We start from the raw sequence: 13,383 nt of genomic DNA on the forward strand, positions 1-13,383 counted from the left end.
GGCTGCAGAGGTTATTCAGTTGATGCGTGCCTCTGGTGATATATTGGGCACAATGCTCACCCCAAGGTCTTTCTCTCTGAATTCTACAGCCTTTGTCCCTCTAGCCTGTACCCCATTTCCAGTCTTCTTGTTCCTTCCCCAATCTTCATGACTTAGCATTTACTGAGGTTGAATTCAAGCAACCACTTATCTGACCACTAATGCAATTTGTCCCGATCCGTTTGGAGCCTTTCCATGTCTTCATCTATCTATTGTCCTTTTCAGTTTTGCACCATTTGCAAGCAGGGATACGTCTCACTCAATCTCATGTGGAATGTCATTCACACAAATCAGAAACAGTACTGGTCCTAATACTGATCCTTGCGGAACCTCACCAGTTACTCTTCCCCATTGTGACGTCTCTCCTGATAGTTATTCTTTGTTTCCCTCACCTAAGATAATCTTAGACCCACTAGAGTGCGTTCCATGTTAATTTTGCCTGAATCTCCAATTTTTGGTCCAGCCTCTTGTCCCGGGGTACAGTATCAAACACCTTGTAGTCTAAAAAAATGTAGTCTGGCCACCCCTTCTCTCTCTCTCTCTCTCTCTCTCTGTTTTGTTGCACATCTGTTACTTTGTCACAGAACTCCAACAAGTTGGTAAGATAAGATCTGCCACCCCCTAAACCCATGCTGATTATTAGTTTTTGTACCACAAGTGTTCTACCACTTTCCCCTTAAGTGTGTGTACTTACCTATTTGTGGTTGCAGGGGTGAGTCACAGCTCCTGGCCCTGGCTCTTTGATGGTAGCTACTAGGTCCATTCTCTCCCTTCTCCATGAGCTTTATTGTCCCGTAGCTCGATTACCAGCTCACACACTGAGGTCCGGAGTTCGAATCTCCGGTACGGCTGGAAAACATTAGGACGTTTCCATATGACACCTGCTGTCCCTGTTAACCCATCAGTATAAAATGAGTACCTGGGTGTTAGTCGACTGATGTGGGTTTCATTCTGGGACAAAACTGACCTAATTTGCCCGATATGCTCTGCATAACAAGTGGCTTTCTGTATAGTAGTATGTCATTGATGTCAGCTTGGACATGTACTTGTAGAAATAAAGATATCATTATTATTATTTTAGCGCTTCTTTTTGATTATAATAATAAAATTATTATTATTATTATTGAACCTCTTCTTAAAGCTATGTATGGATCCTGCCTCCGCTTCATCACTCTCCAGATTGTTACACTTCTTGACAACTCTGTGACTAAAGAAATACTTCCTAACATCCCTTTGACTGATCTGAGTTTTCAACTTCCGGTTGTATCCCCTTGTTGCTTTTTGCCATCTCTGAAACATTCTGTCCCTATCCCCTTTGTCAAATCCTTTCAGTATTTTATACGTCGTTATCATGTCCTTCCCTATACCTCCTGCCCTCTAGTGTTGTCAGGTTGAGTTCCCTTAACTTCTCGTAGGACAAACCCCTCAGCTCTTGGACTAGTCTTGTTGCAAACCTTTACACTTTCTAATTTTTTGGTGTGCTTGACACCGTGTTGATTCCATACTGGTACTGCATACATTGTGAGAGAGAGAGAGAGAGAGAGAGAGAGAGAGAGAGAGAGAGAGAGAGAGAGAGAGAGAAATTATTTACCACTACAGTAGCAGTCTTGATCATAGTAATTAATCTTATAATTTTTATTTATATTTCCAGCACTTGTATCAGTTTCTCTCTCCTGTAGCCCATTAATGACGGCAATATTGACACCAAAAAATACACAAATAACCCGCACACATGAGAGAGGAGCTTAAGACGACGTTTGGGTCCAACTTGAACCATTTACAAAGTCACACTAACAGAAGAGATCAGATCAGATCAGAGGACTCACAGGTAAGGACCTACGAGGGGCGCGGGGCAAGTGGGGACAGTGCGAAGAATAGACGGTGAGAGGAATGTCTTGAGTCGAAGAGAGAAGAGTCAGGACTAGATCCAACTGCTAAGCCTGGATAAACACTGACGAAGACGATGTAGAAGACAACAGGAACTCTGCAGGTGCTGACTGCATCTTGCTGGATGGAAGATTACTGCGTCTTGATGGTGATTGGTGGCTGCAGGCGACAAGGGAGGTGCTCATCGTTGATTGGTCATTTCATAATGGCTTGGTGGTTACTTGGAGTTGTGGCGTTTTATTACAGTGTAAGTGTTCTTGGAGAGTACAGTTCCATTTTCAAGACGTTTAAATCTTTGGAGAGGAACTGTCATGAGACGTGTTAACATGTATCGATGTCGAGGATCTTGAGAGCATTGTTCAGTATGCTTTAGAATACTTGAAAGTTCAATTTTAGTAGTATAGGTGGAAGATTCGATGACAAACTTGACTGTCTTTTGAACAGAAGAAGAGAGACGGAGCCAGTACGTATATATAGGCTCCATCTCTCTCTCATCTCTTCTCTCGTTGCCTCAAGGAAGGAGCTTGGTATTTCTAGTATCAGTGATAGGATTGTTGAAATTAACACTGTACTCGGTATTAGAATGTTGAGAAACGAACCAGACACTGTCACAGTGAATCTTACCAAGTGTCTAGAGGTAAATACACACAGATCTAAATGGATTGTGAAAACGTGCAATTGCATTAAGTTTTATAACCTGCATGAACTGTATCACTGTAGGCAACAAGAGCATTTCACCCCTCCATGGAAGATGTGTTCATTTAATATCACATACCTACAAGTCCCTCCCAAGAAGCTCATTGCTAGTAATCCCTTCCTTAAATCTCTTGTTAGAGCAACTGCTCAAGAAGAAATTTCTCACCTAGCTGGTAGTAATAAGTTATCACAAGTTATATACACTGATGGATCTAAACAGGAGTCTTCTGGCAGAGCTGCATCTGCTCTTGTTGCCACCTCCCTAGTTAAGAACGATAATAAATTTGTTGAGTTAAGCATAAGAATTAACAACTGGGCGTCTACACTGCAAACTGAATTGTTTGCAATCCTAATGGCGCTAAAGCTAACCTATGACACTGAGCTTGACTCTGTCATCATTACTGATTCTATGTCATCATTGAAGGCTCTTGACTCATATAATGACTCCAACAACATGCTCATTGGGGAAGCCAGGTATAGACACTCAAAAATTAGGGACAAAGGAATTAATGTACAATTGCTATGGATCCCATCACACATTGGATTACTCCTTCATGATAAAGTTGATATGTTAGCCAAGAAGAGTACCCAGAAGGAGAATGTAGAATATAACTTTGGTATAACTGTGTCTAGCATTAGGAATAATATTAGGAGAGAAGTAAATAATGAAAATGATTGTTATAGGAATGCAGTTAGAAGCCTGAGTAGATCTATAACCCACTATGATAACATGAACGTAGATACGTATGTTTATGGAGCAACTTGCAATGTGAACAGACTGACTGATGTTGTAGTGGCCAGGCTTAGGCTTGGTTACAAGTACTTCTGGCAGTTTGGGAGACACACAGATGATGATCAAACTAAATGTAAATTATGTGATCAGGCATATGGTCACTCTCTTGAACACTATGTGCTTAATTGTCCACTCATTGAGGAATATAGAGACAGACAGTATAATAACCTATGTGACATGTCAAGATATCTTATTAATGAAAATAAGATACCAGATATACTAAGCAAATTTCCTAAATTTGCTTGTAACAGATAAGTGAACTATAGATATGTAGATATAAATCAATATGTATTCCTGTTAACCCTTTGGGGCCTAGTTCCTAGGCCTTTTGTGTATCCATATGCTCTCGCGCTACCGTCCACAGGATGGATATGGGGTGCACAATAAACTAGCCACTTCGGTGGCAAAATCTGAAATGACGGTGACATCTTAAGGGTAATAACAAATCTTCATCCAACCTTTCATGTCCTTGCAGGTTCTATAACCATACAGGTTTAGCACTTGTTTCCTTGTATATAATATGACCTCACATGGGAGTTATATTATAACCCGTTGAACCCGTGTTGGTTTATAGCCTTGTTATTAATATAAATAATACAATATGTCTTTTTTTCTCTCCTGTCGATCAACTGGATCTTTTTAATTTTAATATTTCTTTTCATATTTTGCTCGTATTTTATCTTATTGTCGTTGAGTTATTTTAATTCGGACATTTTATGGCATGTCCCGAACGTAAATTCTGATGATGGTGATCGATTTGTTACCGAAACAGTAAGATGAAAAAAAAAATCTAGCCTCTATCGCCTACTATAATATATATATATATATATATATATATATATATATATATATATATATATATATATATATATATATATATATATATATATATATATTCTTATTCAATTTGCATGACTTATCTTCGAGTATGTGTGAACATTAACAAAGCAGTAGTTAATAACATCAAAATTATATTTCAACAACTTCCTTCAGTTTATTGAACATGCAATAGTAATCAATACAAAACCGGATCCACATAACATGATTACATCTTTTAGTCATAACTGCACCACGAGGCCTGGTCTCGGACCGGGCCGCGGGGGCGTTGACCCCCGGAAGCCTCTCTAGGTATACCCAGGTATACTCACGAAAGACACTGATAGTAATATTGTCCCTCCAAAATTTATATATATAATAATAGATATTACCCTTGCGGGGTTTAGCGCTTGTTTGTGGTTATAATAATAATAATAAATGTATATAGATAACTTTTTTAGTCATTCTGTTCTGCATCTACAAATTTATATATATATATATATATATATATATATATATATATATATATATATATATATATATATATATATATATATATATATATATATACCCAAAATTCAGGTGTAGCAGCTCCTGATTTTTTTCGTGATATGAACTTCAGTTTATTTGCTAATAATCATATTAACCAGGGATTCTCATTCTATTATCTTATTGAGCAATGTATGTGAATGTTATCTTCCTGTCATCAATGTAAAGGTGAATGTGCCTGGTATCAGCACGAACATGGCAGGTTGCACACCGTGTCTCGTACCTAGAGGCGACGCTCCTCACCCTAAGCCTCCACTTCGGCAGGATTCTGCGCCTCCAGCTGCGGGAGGAGGAGGCGAAGAAGCAGTTTATTAAGAACCGACTGTTCTAATGAAGTGTATGATCTTAGCTGCTGCAGCTGCATGTTTGGATGGGGTTGCAGGCTGTGCGTGTTGCTGGAGTGTGCAGTGCTAAGGCTGTGATGATCACTGTTGCTTCTACCAGTGATCTGACGGACCTGCTGCTTCCACAACATAGACAGCAAGGCGTCTGGCTTCTCAGAGTTTTGACTTTCTGGAAACAGAACGCTTATGTTACTGAAAAGTTATTTTGTTCTGTGTGTGTCCCTTGAATATAAAATTACTTGGAATATATATAATATGAAGCAGTTACAAACACGGTACAATATTTAATGCAACAAACGAACAGTAGCTGGTATCACTATATTACACTCTTAGAATAAAATGGCACAATATCGTAACTAGAATAACGCATAAATAACCCGCACATAAGAGAATGAAACCACCGTAATGTCGTCAACTTTCATTTTCCTGTGTGCAGGTTATTTGTGTACTACACACATTAACTAGCGACGCTGATGAGAATATTTCTGAGAAGGTGTAGGCGAACAATGGCCAAACCAGGCTCGCTTCACCACTGTCATCAACTTTACCATCAATTGCCCAACATTCCTGGAGCTCTTACTCAATTTCAATTTACGCCTATGTTGTAATGCCTGGTGACGCCATGATAACAGCAGCAACACTTCCAAGCTGATGTATTAATACTGGTGAAGTGCGCTTGATCTAAGCTAGTTATCATCCTGTTTTCCCTGGATGTAATCAGAAGCCTATCCAACTCACAATCCCTGACTTTCCCCTAAAAAAACTTAGCAGCTCACAAGAACAGCTTAATCTTTAAACCAAGCATGATACCTTAAGTTGTACTGACGCCCCAGTCATGTGTAATGGGTGTGTTCATCAGCCAGTAGTGCCGCTGTTGTTATACAAAGTGATGGCTCTGGTGAACATATCAACATCTTCTTGCACTCAAATGTGTCCAAGTATCTAATTATAAGTGATTCTCTAACATACATAAATGCTCTTCATTCCTTGAGTGTCACTTGCTGCATGATCGTGTCAAAAGCCAGATACAAGTATGTTAGAAATAGACAGTGGAGTCACAGTAGCATTCTCTTGTGGATTTCCTCTCGTATTGGCTTTAAATGCATGATAAAATTGATGAGTTGGCTAACATGTGTCTACCAGGAGGAAGTAGATTAAAACCTTGGGTTGTTAAGCTGCAGTTTGAGAACAAAGCTTGGAAAAGAACTTCAACTGAGTTTCATTAGCTTGGGAGTGAGGAAGATTGACGCTATACCCGTCCATCTACCATCACTGTCTAGACCTACCTGGAGTTCATTACCTTTGTAAATTGTGAGTTCATTACCTTTGTAAATTGTGAATTCATTACCTCTGTAACTTGCTCAGCTATCAAAACTTTGAAGTCCAGTCCCTGGACCAATTATGTACCTCTGTAATCTTTTGACTACCGCCCACAGGATGGGTATGGGGTGCATAATAAACATATTAAACTAAACTGTCACGCAGGAACGAGCAATACGTCTATGAAAAATCCTACAAAAATTCACTGGCATGTGTGTCAATAAACTTTACCAGATGGACTATTGTCACATCTAACGTCATTATGCGTTGGAATGATAAAACAAAATTAATAAATTCAGAGAACTCACAAATGTTGAAGAAATGTCAAAGTATTGATTGTATCCACAGTAGAATATTACCAGCCATTCTGGTAAAAATACCCCGACTTTGCATATCGTAAATTTGTACAAATTCAATCCTAACTCGCTAAAATAAAAGAAAATATAAATAATTCAAAACTATATATAAGCTACACTAATATTTCAGTGATTGAATTCATGTCTATAAACAACTCATTACGACTCTTACCAGATCATTAACTTGAAAATAGTTCATTACGATTACAACTCGCTCAGTTATCAACACTCCGTCTCTGGACTTATTATATGCCTCTGTAATATTTTGACTTCCACCGAGGCCCTGATTTGGGCATAACCTAAACAAGTTCCAGCTTGAGGCCTAACAGTCTGAAGAGGCCTCTCTAAATTTTAGAATTTAGTTCTCATTTGTTTATGCCCGTATAAATTTGATTTTGAAGGCATGACTCACATTATCCAAGCGCTGTGGATGTTAGACTCACTGAGAAACTGAATCACCTCCATGTTTTTATCAAGCTAAACTATATGGTGGCTCCGTGGCCTGTTGGCAAACCTGTCGCTTCACACGCAGAGGGCCCGGGTTCGATTCCCTGCGGGGTGGAAATACTTTGACGTGTTTCCTTAAGCCTGTTGTCTTATTCACCTAGCAACAAATAGGTACCTGGTTGTTAGTCGACTGGTGTGGGTCGCATCCTGGGGGACAAGATTGAGGACCACAATGGAAATAAGACAGACAGTCCTCGATGACCCACTGACTTTCTTGGGTTATCCTGGGTGGCTAACCCTCCGGGGTTAAAAATCCGAACGAAATCTTATCTTATCCAAGCCACCAAAATCTGCATCTGATCGTCTCCCAAGACAACATTTAGTGTTTCTAATGTTGAAGCAACACCAGTTTGCCTATAGCAAACTGTCAAAGGAAACATCATTATCTAAATCTAGATATCGTAACAACACACCACCCAACAAACTACGGTGAGTTATGAGACTCACTTGCCTGGGTTCAAGTAACATCCGTTCCCTGACCTGATTTTTTAAAAATAGTTAAAAATGATCAGCGAGCAACATTGAAAAAAAATTATCATAATCATAACCTTAATTTTTAAAGGGGTGGAAGGGTAAGCCAGCGGAAGGCCTCGGTCAGATGACCAAAAGCTCCAGCTGCGTCAGGAAAGCTTGTCCTATTCCCCGACAAACCACACGTAACCCAGCAACACACAGACAACACAAGCTACCCACAATCAGTATTGTGTACATAAAAATGGGTAAACTGCATAATTTACCTTCTGAGAACAGTACTCACGACTTTTCGCTTATAATAAAAAATGAAGGAAAACGTAAATTGACTGATATATTATGTTTTATCCATATTATTCTTGCTACAGTTTGTAGGTTATTAGTCTGTATATATATATATATATATATATATATATATATATATATATATATATATATATATATATCTGTCTGCGGTCTTCTTTGCCCTTCCCCGATCTTCATGACTTTGCATTTGGCAGGGTTGAATTCGAGAAGCCAGTTGCTGGACCTGTCCAGGTCTCCTTGAGTGAGTTGTGTGTGTGTTTGTGTGTGTGTGTGTGTGTGTGTGTGTGTGTGTGTGTGTGTGTGTGTGTTGTGTCGAATAGGTAAAACTGGTCAATTAGCAAGAACTCATTTAAAATTAAGTCTTTTCTAAAATTTTCTCTTATACGTTTAAAGATGTATTTTTTTTCATTTATGTTAATGTACTAAATAATAATTTTGTACTAAAAAACCTAACCGTATTATAAGAAGCGTAATTTAATTTAGCCTAATCCATTTAAATATATTTTAGATAAGTTTGCAATAATTTAATAATAAGCAAACACAATGAAATATATATTTTTTTCGTTAGGCTCAGAATGATGTTTTTTGCGAAATTATTGCATACACAAATTTTCTATTCCTTTATTCCGCAAGAAGAACATTGCTATTTAAGCCAAAAAACGCAAGTTTTACCTATTCGGCACGACATATATATATATATATATATATATATATATATATATATATATATATATATATATATATATATATATATATATATATATATATATATATAGTTCCTTGATAATGTGAGTAGTCACGAAAGCGCTTGGAATTTCTCTATTCTTTCAGAGTGGTTGTTTTGCATATTCTGAAATCACCTGTTTACTGTGATCTTATTGCATATATATATATATATATATATATATATATATATATATATATATATATATATATATATATATATATATATATATATATATATATACATACATATATATTCTTACCTTCATCATGTTGCTTCAGAATGGAACTGAGAGGTGTTAATAAATTATTCGCGAAATACTGCAAGAGTTGTGACCTGGCCGGTGTGTCGCTCTCTTGGCCATAGTTGACGTCTCCCAGGTAGCCCTCGGGGGTCCTCTTGCCCACTCGGGGGAAAGGAATGAGGTCCTGACGCTTGAGTTTGTGCCCCTTACCTGCAAAAATGAAAAAAATGAACTGGAATGTTGTTCAGTGTTGTTCAGTACTACACCCTGGTGTAGGTCACATCCAGTGCCGCGTGCCTCGTTGTGCTCCGGGTTTTCTGGTGTTTACACGGTCGCTCTTACGTGCTAGAACTTTAATTTGTGCCATTAATCCTATACGATACATCCCTCTAGCGCCTGGAACCAACCTTCGGCGGAAAACATTATATACTGAGTCAAAAAAGGAGAATTAGTGTGCACTACCTAGCAGAGTTTACTGCCAGAGGGGAATCATAGGCCTGTGTTCCGTGTGCAAAATAATAATAATAGAACTTTTCTTTGTCAGAGGAAAGAAAGTCTCCCTGATAACATTGTGTATACATAGTGTTATAGTGTATACTACAGTGGCTCCCAAGTATATAGATGATAAAGGCTAAAGTGTCATTTGAAAACAGGTGAATTTGTAAATGAAGTGATAAGCCTATAGAGGCAGGTGCCAGAAGTCGCCAGAATCTTACAACAGTGGTCAGCTGTTTTAATAATCTTTCTGGCCTGCTAGTGTACTCGCATATAATCTAGTGATACCAGTGAATAGCAGAATACAGTGTTGTAGTAGCAACTAACCAGTATTATAATGGTACTTAGTGGAGTGGAGTGACTTTCATTAGTTTCTTTTTTCTTGAAATACCAGACGTATACTGTGAATTTCATATAACCTGTAGTTACCAGCGGTCGCAATATGCAAAACGAGAAGCAATTATTACTACAGAAAAAGCGTCCTTCCTCCAAAATTTCCACCAGTCAACTATAGCGATAATATAGCATTTATTGTGGTGGAGACGAAAAAAAACTAGAAAAGCTAGATACAGCGATTGATAAACAAGGGTTGAGACCCATTACGTACCTCTGTAATCTGTAAATACCTTTGTAACTTGTCAAGATTGTGACCAGACTTACCTGGAGTTCATTACCTTTGTAAATTGTGAGTTCATTACCTTTGTAAATTGTGAGTTCATTACCTTTGTAAATTGTGAGTTCATTACCTTTGTAAATTGTGAGTTCATTACCTCTGTAACTTGCTCAGCTATCAAAACTTTGGAGTCCAGTCCCTGGACCAATTATGTACCTCTGTAATCTTTTGACTACCGCCCACAGGATGGGTATGGGGTGCATAATAAACATATTAAACTAAGGCTCGACCGTTCGTCACTGTAGGAGCTGCCAGAAATCACCGGCTCTTCAACACGAAAGTTATACTTTTGTATCAATCAAATCACATATTACTCAGGTAGATAATTTCCAGTAGATCCTTCATGTGTTAGCCCAAATCACCGACTAGTATGTTTTAAATAAGTGACCCACTGATCAGATCAGATCGACTGGTCCGAACCCTCGACTGGTCCGAACCCTTGATGGTCCGAACCCTTGACTGGTTTCAAACGGATTCGTTGGACAATAAAGCAGACTGTAAACGGATGGGGTTGTAGGCGCCCTTATCAAACACAAACAATAAATATAAATCAGGAACGTACACGGTAAGCTGTCCAATTAGTTAGAAATAGAAATACAAATAGCTAGAGCTTCATTTAAGGAGGTTATTAATAGAGTATTCAAGAGGTTGCTAGTAGAATTACAGTAAATCAACCACTCAAATCATTATGAAGCTCTGTATAGTCTGCAGTCAATCAAACAAACGGGCTTCCACATGGATAAATTGTCATTTTTGTGGAAATTGGTGTCACGCCCCTTGTGCAGATATCCAAGAACTAGCTACAAGCAATATTAAAACAGGGAAGTGTTTTTGGGTATGAACAAATGAGGAAAATCTGTGGACTAAAATCACAAGGGTATTAAAAGAGGATAACATCAAAGCTGCTTTCATAGACAACCTGGAAGCTTTCTACAACAGATGGGAACATAAAAAGTCTGAGCTGAATGGTACTGCCCTTGATACTGGCCATGTAGTCAGAAACTGTAAGGCTGGAGGTGATGTCATGGTAGTCAGTAAATGTGGGGCTGATAGTGCTGTCCTGGGAGACAGTAATGGTGAAGCTGGAGATGCTGTCCTGGGAGACAGTAATGGTGAAGCTGGAGGTGCTGTCCTGGGAGACAGTAATGGTGAAGCTGGAGGGGCTGTCCTGGGAGACAGTAATGGTGAAGCTGGAGGTGCTGTCCTGGGAGACAGTAATGGTGAAGCTGGAGGTGCTGTCCTGGGAGACAGTAATGGTGAAGCTGGAGATTTTGTCCAGGTAGTCGGGAATTATATGCAGGAAGGAATACATATAAATGACCTCATAGGGGACAGGAGCCGTAGTGGGGAAACAAGTGTTGTCAAAGATAAGATAAAACCAATATTGCAAAAAAATAGCAAACAAGGAAACAGCAAACAAGAGGATTCCACTAGCTATAGTGAGGATTTATTACCAAAAACAACTGGTGGGAGCTCCATTGTTGGTGCTAGGGAGGATAGGAATAAGACAGGGAAACATGCACCAACAGGGAATACAGTCACAGAAACCCAAGGCAAACGGAAACCAAGCCTGTGCACATACTATGCACTTGGTATCTGCAGACATGGGAAATCTGGAAAAACAGACGGGACGTGCAACTATGACCACCCTAGAAAATGCCATGCCCATATGACAACAGGAAAATGCAAACTCCCTTCCTGTAAGCTTTTTCACCCTGAAATGTGTACCTCTTCAGTACAGGAAAGACTGTGCTATAACTTAAATTGCCAGGCACACCATCTAAAGGGTACAAAAAGATACAAAACATCCAGGCCATGGGAAAACCTGGGTAGCCACAGCCACTCAAGAGGGAGAGGTTTTTTAGTGCCAGGAAGGAAAAAAACTGGCAGGAAATGGCAGAAATCGTACACCAAATCCAGTCATTCCTTGAGTGGAACCACAGTCGATGGCCTCCACTCCAAACCAACAGATACAGATACTAATGCCGTAAAAAAAATCCCCCCCCAATACCAACAATACCACCAGTCCGATAACATTCTTCTTTGCAAATGCACAGGGTATAAAGCCAGCAACAAACAACAAAATACCTTTCATCCGTGGACTGCTTGCAGAGGCAAAGGCAATGTTCGCAGCTTTCACTGAGACCCACATAAAGGATCACTTGGACAACGAAATACAGATGTGACAGAGTGAACAAGCAAAAGGGGGGGGGGTTGGCCTGTACATTGCAGAGTCACTTGTTTGCACAGAACTGCTAAATGCCTCAAATGATGTAGTGGAAGTTTTAGCAGTAAAGGTCGAGAACCAAAACCTAGTCATTGTGGTAGTCTACAAGCCTCCGGATGCAACATCCCAGCAATTCCAGGAACAGCTGTTAAAAATTGACCACTGTCTGGAAAATCTTCCAGCTCCTGCACCCAACATCTTGCTCCTGTGGGATTTCAACTTAAGGCACCTAAAATGGAGGAATATAGCAAATAATATTGTTGCAGTAATAACACCAGGAGGGAGCATTCACCAAATTCAACTTCAATAACAAAAACATAAAGTGGGACCAAGTAAACCAAGTCCTAACCGATATAAGCTGGGAAGATATACTAAGCAACACAGACCCCAACGTATGCCTAGAACAGATTAACTTGGTGGCACTCGATGTATGCACAAGGCTTATTCCTCTAAGAAAAAGGAGGAGTAGATGTAAAATAGAAAGAGACAGGCGCTCCCTTTACAGGTGACGGAAAAGAATAACAGAGCGGCTAAAAGAAGTCAATATATCTGAAATGCGTAGGGAGACACTGGTCAGAGAAATAGCAAGCATCGAACTCAAGCTAAAGGAATCTTATAGGAGTCAGGAATCGCGGGAAGAACTAAAAGCCATAAATGAAATCGAAAGAAACCCAAAGTATTTCTTCTCCTATGCCAAATCAAAGTCGAGAACAACATCCAGTATTGGGCCCCTACTTAAACAAGATGGGTCCTACACAGATGACAGCAAGGAAATGAGTGAGCTACTCAAGTCCCAGTATGACTCAGTTTTTAGCAAGCCGCTAACCAGACTGAGAGTCGAAGATCAAAACGAATTTTTTATGAGAGAGCCACAAAATTTGGTTAACACAAGCCTATCCGATGTTATCGTGACGCCAAATGACTTCGAACAGGCGA

At 39.3% G+C, this 13,383-nt stretch overlaps 1 protein-coding gene across 1 annotated transcript in view; it reads right to left on the minus strand.

Annotated features, from left to right (window-relative positions):
- Positions 1–4,809: 4,809 nt before the first annotated feature.
- LOC138854091 (uncharacterized) overlaps positions 4,810–13,383 on the minus strand; it is a 17,196-nt gene continuing 8,622 nt past the window's right edge. Inside the window, exons 2-3 of the mRNA XM_070095077.1 lie at positions 9,071–9,262; positions 4,810–5,293 (exon numbers count right to left, since the gene is read on the minus strand). Of these exons, the coding sequence (XP_069951178.1) occupies positions 5,025–5,293; positions 9,071–9,262 (461 nt within the window). The 3' untranslated portion in view covers positions 4,810–5,024. The remainder of the gene's footprint in view (positions 5,294–9,070; positions 9,263–13,383) is intronic.

The sequence above is a fragment of the Cherax quadricarinatus genome, chromosome 49 (genome assembly GCF_038502225.1).
Source record: "Cherax quadricarinatus isolate ZL_2023a chromosome 49, ASM3850222v1, whole genome shotgun sequence".
NCBI lineage: Eukaryota > Metazoa > Arthropoda > Malacostraca > Decapoda > Parastacidae > Cherax > Cherax quadricarinatus.